Raw genomic sequence first — 20,740 nt, forward strand, 5'->3', positions numbered from 1 at the left:
GGTGCACGCCAAAATCAGAATTACCACCCAGGGCACATGGTAGCTGGGTGGTATGCTGATTTGGCATGCACTGGATGCGTGTAGGCCCTTACACGATTTTGGAAAAGGGCCCCTTAATGCATTAACACATGTTCTTGCACTTTAATTTGCACTATTAGTAAACAGGCCTAGTTGACACTGAGGGGCATAACTATCAATGTGGGCGGCCATTAAAACATGTTAATTTACAACTAACTCATACTATTTTACAGAGCCCCACTTTATATAATGAGACCTAGTTACTAATAACTGGGGTTAACATCTTAACAGTAGCTCACATTGATAACTACCCCTCCCCAAGTTGTTAATACATTAATGCAAGATATTAATTCTAACTCTGTATCTATGGAATTAGCAAAAAAAAAAAAAAGCTTGGTAAATCAGTCTGTTTGGCTTAAGATTTAAAAACGTCTTATACACAGGGTCCAGTCTTATGCTACATACAAATATTTAGCCTGTATTGGTGCTACAATTAATTTACCAAGCAAAGCGGGAAATAATAGCTTGGTGCCCATTTCTGTTTTTACCTTGTTTTGATTAATAATGCTTGCTTGTTTCACCCTTGAATATATGGCCTCCCTGGATGTTAAGGATCCATCAACTTTCATGCTCCTACAGCATCATATTATCGTGTCCTTAGTATGTGGATTAGTAACTGGCATTTGCACTTTTTTTTATATATTTTAAAGCTATTGTTCTCTAAAAGAGCTTGACAAAATGCTTTAAAAGTTGCTGCCTTTGCTGACAACAATGTCAGCAGCAACGTGATATAGTTTTATGGTTTAGTTACAGATATTTCAATGCAATAATTTATACAGCAACATTGCACATCAACACACTTACGTCGACATACGAACAATGCTTTACATTGTCTTTGGATATGGTAAGTAGGATGCTTGTCGTAGTAAGCTACAAATAGACTAGTTCTAATATTGGTTCTAAGAACTTCAACCATCTGATGTTGTACTAACGAGAGGTTGATGGAAAAGAACTAAAATACATCAGGCTGATATGTCAGCTGCCTTTGCCTTAACTTTTTTGAATTACCAGTTGTGCAGTGCCAGTAAAGTGCTGTCGACTGGTAAACTAGACCCTTGATTTGGGGTTATGCTTTATAAAATATTGGTGTAGTGAATGAGCATATTATTTTTCAGTATTTGCTGTCTTTTGTAAATGCTAACTTGCAACCATGGAAAAGCAGGAAGTGTAACAAGATTTGCGACTTCAGTTTGCTCTGTGGAGGCAATAATCATTTTCTGTATCAAGAGAACTGTTGTAGCCAGAGGAAGGATACAAATCTCTTTTGGATATCTTATTCACAATGTCGAGCAGAACTTTCTTGTACTGTTGACGTAGAAGGCAATACACAAATGGATCCAATGCAGCCTTACTGTAAGTGAGGCACTTGCTTACAATCCCCCAGGTACAGTTTATTGTCATAAAAGGAATGAGCTCTATCAACCTGATAAGAAAAAAAAAAATGGAAAGTTTAGCAGTGCAAACAATGTAGAGAGCATATTGATTTCTATTATACATTTATGATGATATAGAAGCATTCTGTTGCCATGTTTTATACAATATTAAGTTCCTCTAAAACACATAAAGATATATATGGATCGTGGTGGTGGTGAGTGTTTTTTTTTAATATACCATCCACTATATTCAAACCAATACATACACTAAGTGACTCTGTATGGGCTTAGACAGCAGTGCTGAATATGTAAAATACTCACTACCAGTAGCTACACATACAGCAGCAACATTTGACATCTATGCATGTGGAGGGCAATTCCATAATCTAGATGCCCACATTTACACTCCTCTTGCATGTAAAAGTGTTTAGAATACTAGCACTTATGTGCATATATGTGCACTTATCCATGCAACTGCTTTCAGTGTGCATAAGTGCTCATCTGCAAATATCCACTTTACTTAAATAGTGCATATTTGCAAGGGGGCATACACATAGGTACAGCATGGGCAGGCTGTCCTTGACCTCAACTTCAAAAAGTTTTCCATCTACTGGATTCACAAAATCCACACGCTCGATGGTGATTGCACATGTCCTGGCGACCACTAGTTGCGTAGCTTTCCATAGAGTGTGGAATTTAAAATCAATTTTGACTCCTGGAAGTTTACCGGCTAAGAGAGAAGATGCATCTGACATGAGTGAAAGTGGCATCATAAATCTGGAGGTGCAGGATGTGTGCAATCACTATCAAGTGTGTGAATTTTGTGAATCCAGTAGATGGAAAACTTTTAAAATTGAGAACAAGGACAGATTGCCACTCAGATTATGTAGTGTACATCTTAAGGTGCCCCTATAGTAAATGTTATGTTGGAAAAATGACAAGGAAATTACATGTGAGAATGAATGAATGAACATAGAGCATGGGTAGGACATAGGTGAGCCAGTGGCGTAGCTATATGAAACCACAGGCACCTGCCCCCCCCCCCCATCAATTTCCTCTGTGGCCCTGCCAGTTGAAGCCTTGTCCAGCACCGGTCTCCGCTGCCGCCGCCGCCGCCGCATTGCCTACCCTGCCTTGCCTTCCCCTCATGTCCAACACGCTCCTTTTAGTGAAACAGTGGTTATCTGGTTATTTAGGACATCTTTTTGTACCTTATTCATTATAAAAACAGGTCTAGCTCAAAATGTCTTAGTTTTAGTTTTGTTTTGCCAGGATATGATCCAGCACTAAATATACGGGAATAATTTATCTGGCCATGGTCAGCATTAAAAAAAACTGCTGCTGGTAGAATATCTACCCAACTTAGTGCAGGAAAAAAAAAACTTCAATTAACATAAGAACATAAAAGTAGCCATACTGGGTCAGACCAATGATCCATCTAGCCCAGTAACCTGTTTTCCAAACAGTGGCCAAGCCAGGTACCTGGCAGAAACCCAAATTGTGGCAACACTCCATACTTCAAACCCCAGGGCAAACAGTTGCTTCCCATGTCTGTCTCAATAGCAGACTATGGACATTTCCTCCAGGAAATTGTCCAAACCGCTGTTACCACATTCAATGGCAGAGAGTTCCAGACCTTAACTATTCATTGAATGAAAATATATTTCCTCTGATTTGTTTTAAAAGTATTTCCATGTAACTTCCTCAAGTGTCCCCTAGTCCTTGTACTTTTGGAATGAGTAAAAAATCGATTTACTTCTACTCATTCTACACCACTCAGGATTTTGTAGACATAAGTACATATTGCCACACTGGGACAGACCAAAGGTCCATCAAGCACAGTATCCTGTTTCCAACAGTGGCCAATCCAGGTCACAAATACCTGGCAAGATCCCAGAAAAGCTCAATACATTTTATGATGCTTATCCCAGAAATAAACAGTGGATTTTCCCAAGTCAATTTAATAATGGTCTATGGACTTTTCCTTTAGGAAGTCGTCCAGACCCTTTTTAAACCCCACTAAGCTAACCTCCTTTACCACGTTCTCTGGCAACAAATTCCAGAGTTTAATTACATGTTGAGTGAAGAAAAAGTTTCTTCGATTCGTATTAAATTTACTACTTTGTAGCTTCATTGCATGCCCCCTAGTCCTAGTATTTTTGGAAAGAGTAAACAAATGATTCACGTCTACCCATTCCACTCCACTCATTATTTTATAGACCTCTATCATATCTCCCCTCAGCCATCTCATCTCCAAGCTGAAGAGCCCTAACCTCTTTAGCCTTTCCTCATACAAAAGGAGTTCCATCCCCTTTATCATTTTGGTTGCTCTTCTTTGAACCTTTTCTAATTCTGCTATATCTTTTTTGAGATAGAGCGACCAGAACTGAGTGCAATACTAAAGGTGCAGGCGCACCATGGAGCAATACAAAGGCATTATAATATTTTTGGTCTTATTCACCATCCCTCTCCTAATAATTCCTAACATCTTCTTTGCTTTATTGGCCACCACCACACACTGAGCAGAAGATTTCAGTGTATTATCTACAGTGACACCCAGATCTTTTTCTTAGCACTGATCTCCCAAGGTGGACTGTAGCATCAGGTAACTATGATTCAGATTATTCTTTCCAATGTGCATCACTTTGCATTTGTCCACATTCAATTTCATCTGCCGTTTGGATGCCCAGTCTTCCAATTTCCTAAGGTCTTCCCACCATATTTCACAGTCCATATGGTCCATATGTGTTTTAACAACCTTGAATAGTTTTGTATCATCATTTTGATTTCCATGTCATTAATAAATATGTTAAATAGCACCAGTCCCAATACAGATCCCTGTGGAACTCCACTGTTCACCCTCCTTCATTGAGACAAATGACCATTTAACCCTACCCAATGTTTTCTGTCCAATAACCAATTTCTATTCCATACCAGAACCTTGCATCCTATCCCATAACTCTTTAATTTTCTCAGGAGTCTCTCATGAGGAACTTTATCAAAAGCTTTCTGAAAATCTACATACATTACATCAATCAGCTTGCCTTTATCCATGTTTATTCACGCCTTCATAGAAATAAAGCAAATTGTTGAGGCAAGACTTCCCTCAGCTGAACCCATGATGACTCTGTCCTATTAAACCATGTTTATCTACATGTTGTGTAATTTTATTCTTTATAATAGTTTCCACTTTTTTGCCCAGCATCAACATCAGGCTTACCAGTCTATAATTTCCTGGATCACCCCTAGAACGCTTTTTAAAGATCGGTGTCACATTGGCCAACCTCCATTCTTCAGGTACTACAGACTGTTTTAACAACAGGTTACATATTACTAATAGCAGATCATCAATTTCATGCTTCAGCTTTTTGAGTACCCTTGGATGTATGGCATCCAGTCCAGGTGATTTACTACTCTTCATTTTATCAGCTTGACTCAGTACATTTTCCAGGTTCACTGAGATTTCTTTCAGTTCCTCTGCATCATCACCCTTAAAAACCATTTCCGGTATATGTAGATCTCTTACATCTTCTTCTGTGAAGACAGAAGCAAAGAATTCATTCAGTTTCTCCACTATGGCATTGTCCTCCCTGAGTGCCCCTTTTGCTCCTTCGTGATCTAACAGTCCCATGGATTCCCTTGCAGGCTATCTGCTTCTGATGTACCTGAAAAAGTTGTTACTGTGAGTTTTTGCCTCTGCAGCAAGTTTATCTTTATGTTCTCTTTTATTAATGCTTTGCATCTGACTTGCCAGTGTTTATATTACTTATTAGTTTCTTCATTTGGGTCCTTAGACAATCTTTTGGCTGTAATGGCCTCTTTTACTTCACCTTTTAACCATGCTGGCTGATGTTTTCTCTTCTTTCCACCTTTGTAAATACGTGGAATGCATCTGGACTAGGCTTCCAAGATGGTATTTTTGAATAACGTACACATCTGATTTAGTGTCATAACCTTTGTAGCCAATCCTTTTACTTTCTTTTTAACCATTTTCCTCATTTTATTATAGTCGCCCTTTTGAAAATTAAAATGCAGCTACAGTAGATTTCTTTTGCGGGTTCATCCCAGATAGTATTTCAAACTTGATCATGTTATGATCACTGTTTCCTAGGGGATCCAACACCGCCACCTCTTGCACTATGCTCTTCATGCCACCAAGCACCAGATCCAAAATGGCTCCCCCTCTTGTCGATTCCTGGACCAGCTGCTCCTGACTCCCCCTCTTGTCGGTTCTTGGACCAGGAAAGTGAAGAATAAAAGAAATCTTCCAGCTACTGTGTTCCCATGCCCCCAGTGCCCAACTCCAGCCAGGACAGACAGACTAAATGTTACAAACTCTCTGAAATAAATGTGTCTTTAGAAAGACTTTGAACATTTGTAATGAGATCTTGGAACATAGAGCCAAGGTGAGGTTGTTCCAAAGAGTAGGCCAACAGCATTAAACAATGAATTTCAGAAAGTATCAAAAAAAAAACTTGCCAACAAAAAGGAATAACCAGATGATGTTGCTGAGCTGGACAAAGTGCACACAATGGAGTATATAGAATCAAATAGCAAACAGAAACTGAGGAGAACCTATATTGTGCACTTTATGGACCAAAGCTAAAATTTTGTACATTATATGATAATCTATCAGATGCCAACTTCTCCAATCCCAATGCACATTTACATTTTTTGAAAACAACTAGATTCATTTAATATGAGATCAGAAAAAAAGAGCATGGTCAATAGCTATTCATGAAAGCCCAGCAATTCAAAACTGGAACACAGGGCCAGCCATAGAGGTGAACCACAATCCCGCAAAGATGGAGGAGCGTGTCTCAACTAGGCCCTATTGCGGAGTCTCCAGCCGAGGTCCTTTTACCATCTAAGGCTCAAACAGCGCCGATAACGCTTGAGGCAATATGGGGGATACTCCAGACTGTCTTGTCATCAACAAGTAAGATAGAATCCCTTGTGAATAATGTTCAGATTTTATCTTCTGCTTTTGCCACGATGAAAAGTGATGTTACAGATAAGATAAACCATTTATCTGATGAAAATATTAAGTTGAAGGAAACCACTGTAAAACTGATACAAGATAACATTCTGATACATAGTAGATTGGAATATTTTGAAAATTTTAATAGGAGGTTAAACCTCCGTTTATTGAACTTTCCTAGGACTCCAATCTACACTCCACTGGAAATTTTTAAAAGATATCTAATAGAAAACTTGAAATTTTCTGAAGATAACATGCATCCGTTGAATAAAATATATTACATTCCAGTAAAAAAGGTGAAAGAAGATGAACAAAACATTCAACATGAGCAACGTGATCTTAATGCATCAGATCTATTAGAATCTTCATTAACAGAAATAACTGAGCGCCAAACTCTCTTGGTATCATTTATATTTCACCAAGACTTGCAATCTGTTAGGAAACTTGCATTGAGGAACTTACAAACCAATCTGGGTGTTCCCAGATGTTACTAAGCAGACTCAAGTTAGGAGAAAAGAGTTTTTTGCACTGTGATCTGCAACTTTAGCCCTGGGAGCTTCATTCAACCTGAATTACCTGTGTAAATGTAACATCAAATACTTAGGGGTTAAATATATTTTTTTAATTCCTGAACATTTAAAACAATTTATTACTCAGAAAAAGATAATTTAATACATGCTGAGACTAGGCAGTAATGATTAGCCTTGAGCATTAGATCAGAGAGACAGAATAGGAATAAATGGTTTAATTTTGCTAAGCTGTGCTTATTTAAAATATGTTTTTGAATCTCATCTCCTGAGTATGTGAAGGCTCCAACCCCCACTCTTATTATGGTCTAATACAAGTTGTATAATTTTTCTTTTATTTTCCTATGGATTTACCACTTTGAATTTATGTACTGTTTTTCTTACTCAAGATGTAAAATGCTTGTAAAACTTGAAATTAATAAATAATTTAAAAAAAACTGGAACACAGCAAGTGTTCCAATATGGTTGCTGTAAATTGATATGTGTTAGCTGCTCTCTCTCACAGATGGTTCGGTTTTGTCTATTTTGATGTTTTTCTCTTTCTTTTATTTTTTTTCATTTGTTGTTTCTTTGGTTTCCAGGAAGCCTGGACACTGACTAAAAGGAACAAGAGAACTTGGGTGTTCCCCAATGCAGATCTACAATAAGGTGCCATTATTTCTTTTTCTTTGAAAACAAGCTTACTAGCATTTCAGTGTGGCACCTTTCTAATGCTAATTGTTAGGATAGTAGTTGCATGGAGAAAAAGAGGTCTCCCAATCTCCAGAGTATCACATCTTATAACATATTCTACCAGATATCACAACATTTTTCAGCAGCTTGCAAGTATAGGTATCGGAATATCAGCCCTGGTGACAGGATGGGTGACATCAGTAGCTGTACACTTTGATCTTAGAGAATCATGCCAATTTTGAATGATTCTTGAGTACTAGCCAGCTGAAGGAGTAGGGATGGGATGTAGGCCACCAAACAAATTGATCTCCGGAGGTTGATTGTAGTAAAGTGTATATTTATTGAGATCAGTGGCGTACCTAGGGTAGTTGACACCCGGGGCCGGTCATTTTTTAACAACCCCCCTCCCCCAATCCAGTACTAGGCATGCCGAGAATACAAAACACTCAGGACCTATAGAGCAATTCTACCATACCATAAGCAGTCATTTCTACGAGTCACACAAGGAAAAGGAAAGCATCTTAAACACTACAGTGAGCACTAGAACATCAATTCACCTATTGTAAAACGAAACCAGACAGAATAGTACAGATCGTAAATCCTGCACAGTCAATGCCAACTGAAAGCCATGTCTTTTTCACAAACACAGATACACCCTAATCCACTATAGAATAAGTAATCATAAACTTTCTATTTAGACAAAAATTAAACTGAACCCCCAATGCCAGACTCTGCATACAATGCAACACCACAGAAACAGAAACTGTCCCCTAGTACTGTGCAAAATATAAAGACATCAGATGTAAATTTGAAAAAAAAAACCTAACAAGTACCAATCACCACTTTACAAATTAACAAATAGAAATAAAACAAATATAGAAAGTAAAATAATACCATTTTATTGGACTAATACATTTAGCTTTCAGAGACCAAAACCTCCATCCTCGGGTCAGTACAGTATAGTGCTGTTACAGTATCCTATCCTGCCCTGAGGAAGGGGGTTTTGTTCTCCGAAAGTTAGTCAAAATGTACTAAAATTAGTCCAATAAAAAGATTACCTTATTTACATGTTCTATTATAAACATTTAACACATCTACAATACTTTATCCTAAAGCAAAAAAAATAAAAACATATATTTTATTTACAGTTTGTTGTCTCTGGTTTCTGCTTTCCTCATCTTCTTTTCACCGTCTTCCTTCCATCCAGCATCTGTCTTCACTCTCTCTCTCTCTCTCTCTCTCTGCCATCCAGTGTCTGCCCTCTCTGCCATCCCTTTCATCCACTGCCTGCCCTTTCTCTCTGCCCCTTCAATCCACCATTTGCCCTCCCTCTCCCATCCATCCAGGGTCTGCCCTCCCTCTCGCTCCCCCTTCCATCTAGGATCTGTCCCCTCTCTCTGCCCCTTTTTTCAGCCCCCAGTTCCAGCCCCCTTCTCCCCTCTGAACACCCCCACCCCAGTCCCCTTTTCCCCTCCCCTTCTCCTGTCTGAGACCCCACCACAGTCCCCTTCTCCCCTCCCCTGTCTGAGACCCCCACCCCAGTCCCCTTCTCTCCTCTGAACACCCCCATCCCAGTCCCCTTCTCCCCTCCCCTTCCCTTCTCCCCTCTGAGATCCCCACCCCAGTCCCCTTCTCCCCTCTGAGATCCCCATCCCAGTCCCCTTCTCCCCTCCCCTGTCTGAGATCCCCACCCCAGTCCCCTTCTCCCCTCCCCTTCCCTTCTCCCCTCTGAGATCCCCACCCCAGTCCCCTTCTCCCCTCCCCTGTCTGAGATCCCCACCCCAGTCCCCTTCTCCCCTCCCCTTTTCCCCTCTGTGACCCCCACCCAGTCCCCTTCTCCCCTCTGAACACCCCCACCCCAGTCCCCTTCTCCCCTCCCCTTTTCCCCTCTGAGACCCCCACCCCAGTCCCCTTCTCCCCTCCCCTTCTCCCCTGAGATCCCCACCCCAGTCCCCTTCTCCCCTCCCCTGTCTGAGATCCCCACCCCAGTCCCCTTCTCCCCTCCCCTTTTCCCCTCTGAGACCCCCACCCCAGTCCCCTTCTCCCCTCTGAACACCCCCACCCGAGTCCCTTTCACCCCTCTCCTTCCCCACCTCAGTCCTGTTAAACCCAGCGAAGCAGCGTCGCAGGCAGCGCCTCGTGCCCTGCTTGTAAAAAAAAAATCAAATCTTCTTCCTTCTCCTCGTCTTGACGTCTTGACGTCGACTCGGGCCTTCCAATCAAATTGATTGGAAGGCCCGAGTCGACGTCAAGACGTCAAGACGAGGAGGAGAAGGAGGGGAAGGAGATTTTATTTATTTTTTTTACAAGCAGGGCACGAGGCACTGCCTGTGACGCTGCTTCGCCGGGTTTTTAAATGTGCGGCGCCGTGGGAACGGCCACGGGAGGCGGCGGGAGCGGAGCACCCCCCACCCACTGGCACCCGGGGCGGACCGCCCCCACCGCCCCCCCCCCCTTGGTACGCCACTGATTGAGATAAAGACTTGACACAGTCTGTGTTTTGGCAAAGGATTTCCTGCTTCAGTAGTCAAGTATTTAAAACATACCTAAGTATGTTATTGTAAAAAATACAATAATAAAAAATGCAATAATAAAAAATTACAGAGTAATGAAAGGACAACATATATGTGAAACTGTATGCAAAATACAGGTATGGTGTTACATATATCCATAACTACTGAAGACTCCAGAACATATGAAAAAATCTTTTACTTTATTAACAATAAATATCAATCATCCATACAAACCTACATACGCTATAATATCTCACTCAGACATTCACACGCTCCTGCCATCCATCCATATACATAACAATAGTGTACAACTACAAGTACCTCTCACAAAGATGATACAGCTCGTCATAAATCAATACAATGTACATATACCAGTCTGATACTTATTGATCAACCAATAAGTTCGTCATGAACGCTGGTTCTATAAATAGAAACCTGCGTATAGTCTGTATCCATTGTCCTTTGTGTAGCTGAAACAACTTTATAGGTGTTACACCATATACGTAAGTAATTGGAATATTCCTCCAGCCACAATGATGTTTCCTATTAAAGACAAATATCACTGGGAATATCCAAAACCCACAAATTGTGGAGGCTGGAAACGTGTGTCCAAGTTTGAAAACATCAAATCGCCGGTTCCCCGATGCTGATCGGCATTTCGTCTCCTTCCTCAGGAGGAACCATAGTAATAATACTACATCAGGCTGCACGCCGAGTGGTAGTCGGTGGTGCGATTCCAGGGCGGAAGTTTAGCAGAGTTTAAAAAGGGGTTAGATGGTTTCCTAAAGGACAAGTCCATAAACCACCACTAAATGGACTTGGGAAAAATCCAGAATTCCAGGAATAACATGTATAGAATGTTTGTACATTTGGGAAGCTTGCCAGGTGCCCTTGGCCTGGATTGGCCGCTGTCGTGGACAGGATGCTGGGCTCGATGGACTCTTGGTCTTTTCCCAGTGTGGCATTACTTATGTACTTATAACAAAGAGCCACAAAAAAAATTTAAGTCCGTAATAGAGTGCCCAGCTTGATTCCAGTGCTCGACAAGGGGTGCTGTAACCACATTATGGTGGTTCTATAATTGTCTTTATCATACATTTGGTCTTACCAATATATAGGAGAGAACAGGGGCATATAATAATATAGATGACATTGTATGTGTTACAATTGGAATCACCTGAACCTCCATTTCCCCAGCTGCAAAGGACTAAAATATAAATTAACACATCCATCCAACTTTTCATACATAAGCACGCAGCTATGGAATGCACTACCATTTGGTGTGAAAAAAATTCCTGACAACCAACTTTCGGAAATCATTGAAGACCTTCCTCTTCACCAAAGCATACCGCAATGATCCGTCATATAAACCCTAATGCAATACCACTTTTTCTCTGGTCCCAAATTGTGATCACTTCATACTTGTTTGATTAATTTTACTATGTTATTTATGTTCTCTATGTATCACCACTTGTATCTCTAACTCTGGAATGGGGATAGTCATGCGGAACAATGTCAGCCACATTGAGCCTGCAAATAGGTGGGAAAATGTGGGATACAAATGCAGCAAATAAACAAAAATAAATAAATATATATTACTTTTGTGTTTGGGGATGTGCAAATGTAGAAATGTTCATACAATGTATGCACACACTGCGTCTACCACAACTATGGTGGCCCTGGTGCTGCACTTCTCTATCTGAGACTGTTACATCAGGTAGGGCAGAAGGTACCAACTAATCACGTAGATTCTTACCGCTTGAGTAGGCTACTACCAATTATCTTTTAAAACAAAGGTGTCCCTCCGAGATGTACCAAGGTATCCTGATTACCTTCTGAATCTGGCCTGCAAGATGGGAATAGTGCAGTGGGCCAGCTAGATCAGGAATTGGTTTAATGCTGCCTGAGGTAAGTAGCTGTTCTCAGGTATCCTGATTACCTTCTGAATCTGGCCTACAAGATGGGAATAGTGCAGTGGGCCAGCTAGATCAGGAATTGGTTTAATGCTGCCTGAGGCAAGTAGCTGTTCTCGATTTGATGCTCTTGCTTTAAGATAACTCTCCCATATATGTTTTGATGGATACCCTCTTTTCTCAAACCTTATTCTGTATACCTGTTGTCTTTTATATATGATTTGTCTTATTTTCTATGGTCGTGCCAATCATCAGGTGGATTTTATTACATCACATCACACAGGGTCCTGTTTACTAAGATACACTAGTGGTTTTAGGGGTCCTTTTACAAAGGTGTGCTAAAAAAATGGCCTACGGTAGTATAGGCGCGGGTTTTGTGCGCATGCAGAATCATTTTTCAGCACATCTGTAAAAAAGGCCTCCCCCCCCTCCTGAAAATGGACGTGCAGCAAAATCAAAATTGTTGCTTGTCCATTTTAGTTCTGAGACTTTACCGCCAGCCATAGACCTAGCGGTAAAGAATTTGGGCGGTAATGACCTCTGCACGTGCATCAGATGCCACTTGCACGTCCGCTACGTGCGCCAAAAAATAAAAAATATTTTTCAGACACGCGTAGCAGATGCATGCCAAAAATGAAATTACTGCAAGAGCCACACATTAGTCGGGCGGGAAGTCCATTTTGGCATGCGTTGGGCGCACGTAGGCACCTATGCGGCTTAGTAAAATGGGCCCTTAGTGCATGCAAAAATTAGTGCACGCTAATACTAGAGACACCCATAGGAACATATTGGTGTCTCTAGTGTTAGCGAGCACTAAAAACACTAGTGCGCCTACAGTGAGGCTTAGTAAACAGGGCCCATAGTTTGTATAAGAATGTTGATCTCAGACCTCATTGTTTTTTGTAGATATGGACCCTATAGTCCATGCTGGTCATGACTATAAGGGGACCGTATATCAGACTGCACACTTGCCTGAAAGCTTATATGGAAAAGCTAGGCCTCAAAAAGGCTTTAGAAAACAGAGATGTATTACTAAGCATTCACGTCTTGTGACCAGTGTACTACTCTCTATGAGAAAAAGCCTGAGGCCTGTTCACATTGATTAGACTTGACTTGTTGTACTCTGAATCTGAAATAGCCATTGTGTTCTTGATTGGTAAGTTGTTAATAAAAGATCTGCTTCTTCTCATACTAATAACAAAGCCTTCTGAGTTTGTCTCTCCTTCTTTATAATAGATTAAAAACATTCTATGTACAGCAGTGGTGGACACTGTTAGTTTTCTTTCTTAATTTGACATATCACCGTGATGTAGGATGCATCAACTGATGAGCAGTCATTGCATGGGAACATACTTTACAGTGGCCACAGCTTTGATGGCCACCTTCACTCACTTAATTATCTAGATAAATTATCTTTCAGATTTCTTCCATGAGGATTGTCATTTATTCCTTCTATGCCCTACAATCCATTTGAAGTACAAGTGTATTTATTTAAACTTACTGGGAAGTGTAAGTTGGCTTTATACTTTAAAGACCAAGAAAAAGGTTCTGAAGAAACTACAATTAGTCAAATATGGATGAAATCATCATGGATACAGCCAGAAACTGTGGACCCACATATTCAGGTTTTTGAAAATTTTGTTTTGCCAGATCTTGAACAGCTTTGGCCCCATATTGATCCGAACTACATAACAGAGGTATACAATTTGTTGTGCAATACTAGGCTAAAGTGAAGATGTTTTTAGAGAGTGGAAACACGCTGTGTGACACCTTAGAGGATTTGAAGACCTACCTTCAGGGTCACCAGCACTAATGGATGCTTGGTGGGACTATACTACCCATAATAATACTGGGGAGGTGACAAACATTGTATACTGGGAGGTAGCCAAGGTGTACCTGAGAGGCAAAATTATAGCCTACATGGTAAACGTAAGCAACAAGAAGCTGAACTGGTGAATCTCACTATGCAGTTGTGCACATATGAGCACACAAAAACAATACATATATGTACAATATTGATGATTTGAGGATATTGACAGACTATTATATATTTTCCCCTTCATAGATTGAAATATCTGAATCCTCTCATGGTGGTCCTTGCAAGATAAAACATATCCTGGAAATGCCATAATCACAATTGATATAATTAACTTTATTAACACCCGACTTTATGGGAGCATACATGGACAACTTTATCTCGCTGACAATGAATAGAAAGTGAACACTCTCAGGAATAAAACCCACCACTCTGTCCTTTTAAAAATCACTCTATAGATTCATTTAAGCAAGAAGGAGAGACTGATTATAACTCCAAAATCCAATATTACTCTTTCTGTGCCACAAGCAAGACACGATCACCTTACATGGGGTGGAGAGTGGGCATTCCTGCACTAACCTGGCAACATTATTCTACTCTCCATTATCAGGTTGTATATATAAATTCTGAACCAATTTCTATAAGGCAAATAAGCTCATATCCTCTGTTTAGAAAATGTTTAAAGACCTATCTTTTTAGAAATACTTTAAATTTTGTACAATCATATGACAAGGGAATCCACACGATGGATCTGTGGATCCTCCAGCATCTTTTCTAAAACAGCTGTTTAAGCAATGACACTGGAGGACTGGATTCCCTTGTCATATGATTGCAGTAATATGAGTCACAATACATATGTGAAGAGCTATCCAGTTCTCCACATAATTTTCTCCTGAGGCAGCCCATGTGTGGGCGAAACACCACCTGTGTCGGGCATTGTTGGTTGAATAAATTCATCTTCATATAGATTTCTTCATCTCTTCTGCTTTTTGTGTCACCGGATAAGAGAAATATACATTTCCAATAATGGCTACATTATAGCACACTGATTTCAGTGAATTTAATAATTTTTAATGCAAAATACAATATATTTTGTGATTCAATTAAACATTAACCCCCGGATTCTATATATGGTGACTAAAGTTTCGCATTCAAATCAACGCACCTTGCCAATTTGCACATATAACTTAATTAATTGAGCCAATCAGTACCAATAAATTGATTGCTAACCACCAATTGTTGGTGTTAACTGACCTTAAGTGAGAATTATGCACACATTGTATTTAATAATGCTATGCATAGAACTATAGCACATAATTTAAAGGGGGGTATGGGCAAGGGTGTTTTGGAGGTGTTCCCAGAATTTACTTGAATTGTTACAGAATAGACTCGATCGGTACCTAATTTATGCACCATTTATACAGTGAGGGCAAGAATCTATAAATGGCACCTGAAAATTCCACAAGGAGAAATAATTACGCCTAGCATATTCTCTAAAGTATGCCTACATTTTAAAGAATAGGCTTAAATTTCTGCATGGTACATAGTATATGCTGAGCACCTCTTCACACAACCAAATTTAGTTGCGGCCATTTATGCCATGTTTTACTTGGCGTAAATCCCAACACCTAAAAGGTGTATTCTACAACAATGTGCGTAGATTTTAGAAATGCCCACACCCTACCCATGGCCATGCCCCCTTTTCAACTATATAACTTAGAATTTATGTGAACCATGTTACAGAATACACTTAACAGGTCTTTTACAAAGGCACACTAGTTTTTTTTTAGAGTATGCTAATGATTAGCATGCACTAAATTCTAGAGATACCTATATGGACATCTCTAATGTTTAGTGCTTACTTACTTTTATGTGTGCTAAAAATGCTAATGCATCTTTGTAAAAGGGGACCTTACTTAGTTCTGTGCATAAATCTTAATTAATGCCAATTAGTGCTGATAATTGCTTGTTAACATCCAATTGACAGCACTGATTAGTTAGTTAACCAATTAAGTTACACACATTGTTATTTATTTATTTGTAGCATTTGTATCCCAGATTTTCCCACCAATTTGCAGGCTCAATGTGGCTTACATTTGCCATAGTGGCGTGCATACATGGCAAAGAAGAATACATTATGGTAATGCATATAGGTTCATGAATGATAGATTGGATTGTAACATATGTAACATATGTTAGGTTATCAATTATAGCTAAGTTGTTTTCGGCATAATGATTAAAGTGGTATTGCATTAAGGAGCCTACATACATGGTAAAGAAGAATATGGTATGGTAATTGCATATAAGTTCCTTAGTAATAGATTGGGTTGGAGTCAGTCTAGTGATAAAAGTTCAGTTCTGTCTAGATCATGATCAGTCTTATTATTTAGTAAATTAGGATGGTTATTTCTTGAACAGGTCAGTTTTTAGTAGTCTTCGGAAGATAGTTAGGTCTTGCGTAGTTGTTATAGAATATGCTTCAATTTCTGCATGGAAATTAAGGTGTGATTATAGAATCTGGCAGTTAGTGCTATTCTATAAACGATGCAGATCCTTTATATAATAGCACAGTGCTTACATTTTTCAGTGCTGAGTTTTTTGATCCATTTATAGAATCTAGTCTTAAGAGGGCGATTCTATAACCAGGTTCCTCCATTAAGGCACCCTGAGGGTTGGGAGTAGGAACCTATTCTATCTATAATGGAATGTAGGTACCTAATTTTTATTATAGAATATTAGCATAACCCTGTATCACTGCAGCCAACATTTAGGCATAATTTGCAGGCACCTAAACGCAGGGAAAATATGAATAATTTACAATATTCTTTAAGTTACCTGTAGGGATCCTAGCCTATGTCCTGCCCATACTATGCAAGAATGTAAATGATGCCATACTGGGACGGACCAAAGGTCCATGAAGCCCAGTATCATCTTTCCTTCAGTAGCTAATCCAAACAAGTACCTGGCAAGATTCGAAAAGGACAACAGACTTTATGCTGCTTATCCTAGAAATAAGCAGTGGATTTTCCCAAGTCCATCTTAATAATGGCTTGTGGACTTTTCTTTTAGGAAATTATCCAAACCTTTTTTTAACCCCTACCAAGCGAACTGCTTTACCACATTCTCTGGCAATTCCAGAGTTTAATTACATGTTGAGTGAATAAATATTTTCTCCATTTTGTTTTAAATGTACTACATAGTAGCTCCGTTGTGTGCTCCCTACTCCTAGCATTTTTGTAAAGAATAAACAATCACTTCACAGCTACCCATTCCACTCCACTCAGTATTTTATAGACATCTATCATTTCTCCATTTAGCCAGCTCTTCTCTAAGCTGAAAAGCCTTAGCCTCTCTAGCATATCCCCATAGGGAAGTTATCTCATTCCATTTAGCACATATTTACAGAATAGTTCTTAGGCAAATTATTAACATTTATGTAGGTATGAGTGCACATACATGCATATATGATTGTATTCTGTACATTTATGTGCATAATGTTTTAATATAAGGGCCCGGGTTATAGAATTTCCTTTTCATCCCAGAAAAGAATTTGTAATTGTAATAAACACCAATAAATAACAAGATAACATACTTAAATTGAAGAATAGCATTGAAAAAGACCTGATGAATTATCAAAGATTCTATGCAATAATACTAAATGCATTGGATTGGATTGGACTGGTGTATGAAAAAGAGATACACATGGGAGTACAACAAATCATAACGTGTGCTTAAATTCAGTTCTTGTCCTTTTTATATACTTTTGTCACATTTCTGTAATGTTTTAATGCTTTTTTTCATATCTAATAGTGTGCCCTGATTAAAATAGACCTTTTTGTGTGGATTTTTGTAAAAGACTGTATAACTCTAAAAGACAGTGGAGCCATTTCAGTGGCCCACCACTTACTGCTCAGATTCTACAGATTCAGCTGCAGATTCTTTGTATGTTGTTTATGAAGCATGCAGTTGACATGAAAGTTTATATGAAGCACATTTCAGAAGAAATAAGCACCCAGCTGAGAACAGTAAGGTCACATAGAAGCCAGAAGGACACAAACAGTGAGCATGGAATGACTTTAAATTTCCATTTGCTAAACTTCAACTAAATAGGTAGGATTCTAATTATTTTAGTACTCCATACAGCAGTTTCCAAGGCAGTTAAAGAAATAAAACTGCTTCCTACTCAAACACCATCAATAGCTTTTCTCCTCACTATAAAAATATGTTGAACAAATGACATTTGTTAACTAAATTGAAATTTAATAATGCCATGTTTTAATTTAAACACCATTCTAATGAGTCAACATATAAGCTGGATGGGCAAGAAGTATATTTGCCATACTGATGCTCTCAAGAAATGAGATGGTGTGTGAATCTTAGCCACTTTTCCTACCAGAAGAAAGTCATGAATTCGGTCTGTCCTAGAAATGTTTACCTTTAAAAGTTTTAATGTACAGAAAATTAGAGTTTTGATGCTTTCTTGTACATTTTACAGGACTAAAAGCATATACGTTATAATGGGTGAGTTTTCAAGTCACACTAGCCCCTTATCCAAATCTAAATTAAATATGCAGTACATTGAAATAAACGAATAGGGAAGCAGGTTATTGCTGTTATACTTCGTCTTGATGACGAGTGTTTGTAAAGTGAAACTTTTTTGAGGTCACTACAAGGATTCCGAACTGAACTGCTCATAACTGTTCTGCTAGAACTACGTGTGTATAAAATATGTTAAAAAGCCACATTAATGACAGTGCTCAAGTGCTGGGGGAATGGTAACAGTTTTTTCACTCATCATGATCGATAGCATTAAAATGCAAATTAATGGTTCTCTTGATGGGTCCTAGTATACAGTAACAACAACCTGTACTAACCTGGTGATGATATAAGGAGCAAAGCAGACCACGAAAGATCCTATAAAAATACTGATTTTCTTTGTAGCTCGCTGCCGTCTCCTTTTTTGTTCACTGAGGCAGCGCTGCTTCACACTAAAAAGTGAAATAACATTACCATAAGGAAAGGTATGAGTAAGATACAGTTGTATTTACAGTTTTAGGATAGCTGATGACAACATGTAGTGATGAAAATGTAGCACTAATCCGATTTTTCAAGTAACTACATAGCTACAGCGTCAAGTAGCAGCATTAATATTGCCATCTTGCATGCATTTGTTAATATTATGACCAAATCACTAATATTTGCCATATGGTTATACTGCAAAATAAGTGAAAAGGGGATTGCATAGAATCCTGTTCTACTCCACTACGACAGAAACTGTATTTAGTATGTGGGATATTCAAAAAGCAACCAGATGTAATTCAAATACATTCCCAATGAACATGCTTTGCATGAGGGGGTACAGAAGATAGCTTTATAAAAAAAAATTGTAGTTTTTTTGAAATCTGAATGGAAATGCTGCCCATTTAAGGACACGAAGTACTGCTGGAATGTTAATATATCCGGAATACATACCATAACACATTCTGCTCTCGGGGTTTCATTTGCTATATAAATAGTTGGCAACGTCAGACTGGAAACAGGGATACAATTTAAAATAACATTTACCTGGGATGGATATCAACCAGCAAAACTAGTGTTTGCATTGTAATGATATCTATTCTCTTGCAGTGGAATCGTGCTACCTTTAAAACCTTTAAATAGGTGAAACACAATATAACCAGGGAGAGCATGAAACTGGCTGCATGAAAAACGATGGTAAATACTGTATATTTTCTCCTCTCGGATTCTTCTTTCAGATGTAAAGTACAAGAAGCATAAACGTTGCTGTAATCTATCCAAGATAAAAACAAAGAGACCATGGGGAAGGTAAGGGAATGAATCCACGAGTAGCCCACCATAATCACAGCATCCTTACACCTCATCTTGCTAGTGTAACTTAATGGAAACACGACGGCAATCCATTTATCTATACTAAGAGCTGCCATGCTTAGCATGGCATTAGAAGTCAAAAAAGTTTCCAAGAAGCCCACAGCTTTGCAAATGCAGTCACCGAAGGGCTGCTGATTTTTCAGGATTCCCAGTAAGGTAGAAGGCATGTTTAAGACAGTCAGTAGCAGGTTGCAAAGAGATAAGTTCACCAGGAATATCCCAGGGACCTGTTTGCGAAGCTCGGTACTGTAAACGAAACATAGCAGCACTAGTAAGTTCGACAACAGGGAGACGATGAGCACCAGGACCAGAAAAATCGTCAACAGAACTTCCGCCAAGTCCATTTCTTAACAGGTAGCCATGAGCACCTCAATCACAGCACTGTGTGTGTGAAAGCGTGAAGAGAAATGGAACCATTCAGCTCACCTGTGTGCCTGATATAGTACCAGATTTGCATTCTGTTCTCATGCAGGTGTTGGGGAAACAGCAAAGCCTGTAAAGCAGCGAGAAAGCTGCTATCCAAGGTTCTGAAACACCGATCACCTTTCCATCCCCTTTCGGTCATATCAGCTTGTGAGTCGACACATGGAATAGCTTCGAGACGCAGTTATCTTTGTATTCCTTGGGTTATTTCGTTACATTTTTGAGCCATTGCTGTTAGTTTGGTTGATCATCCCCGGGTGAGACGTGTACTCAGCGGTTCGTTCCCTTTCCTTGTGTCTATGGCAGATTGCACCGAGCTTTCTGAACAGCTTGTCAGAAGCTGGAATACAGTAGGCACACCTTCAACATATTCGGCTGCCAGGACTCATGCGCAGAGACAGCCTAAACACTAGACCGTGCAAGGAACCCGCTCTCTTACTGTACCCTTGGCCTTTAAATTAAGACCGTATACTAACTTACGATGCCAAAATGAAACCCTGAACACTGAGCTCAGTCCTTGTGTGGCCAGTTAATGTAATAAGGGTATAGAGCTCC

General features: G+C 39.4%; 1 protein-coding gene across 1 annotated transcript; it reads right to left on the minus strand.

Annotated features, from left to right (window-relative positions):
* Positions 1-1,263: 1,263 nt before the first annotated feature.
* Positions 1,264-20,106, minus strand: GPR78 (G protein-coupled receptor 78). Its single transcript, XM_030192587.1, has 3 exons — positions 19,439-20,106; positions 18,748-18,861; positions 1,264-1,501 (listed from the first exon to the last, which is right to left on the minus strand). Exons 1-3 carry the CDS (start codon positions 20,104-20,106, stop codon positions 1,264-1,266), a joined length of 1,020 nt encoding a protein of 339 aa, XP_030048447.1.
* Positions 20,107-20,740: the final 634 nt, after the last annotated feature.

Source organism: Microcaecilia unicolor, chromosome 2 (assembly GCF_901765095.1).
Source record: "Microcaecilia unicolor chromosome 2, aMicUni1.1, whole genome shotgun sequence".
NCBI classification, from domain to species: Eukaryota; Metazoa; Chordata; class Amphibia; order Gymnophiona; family Siphonopidae; genus Microcaecilia; species Microcaecilia unicolor.

Bases quoted from the DNA above. Each gene is read 5' to 3' on its own strand.
- GPR78 (XM_030192587.1), bottom strand. From the start codon at position 20,106: ATGGACTTGGCGGAAGTTCTGTTGACGATTTTTCTGGTCCTGGTGCTC. The intron at 18,862-19,438 runs GTAAATGTTATT...TTCACTTTTTAG, and splicing joins CTGGTTGATATCCATCCCAG to TGTGAAGCAGCGCTGCCTCA. The intron at 1,502-18,747 runs GTTAGTACAGGT...TTTTCTTATCAG, and splicing joins GCTCCTTATATCATCACCAG to GTTGATAGAGCTCATTCCTT.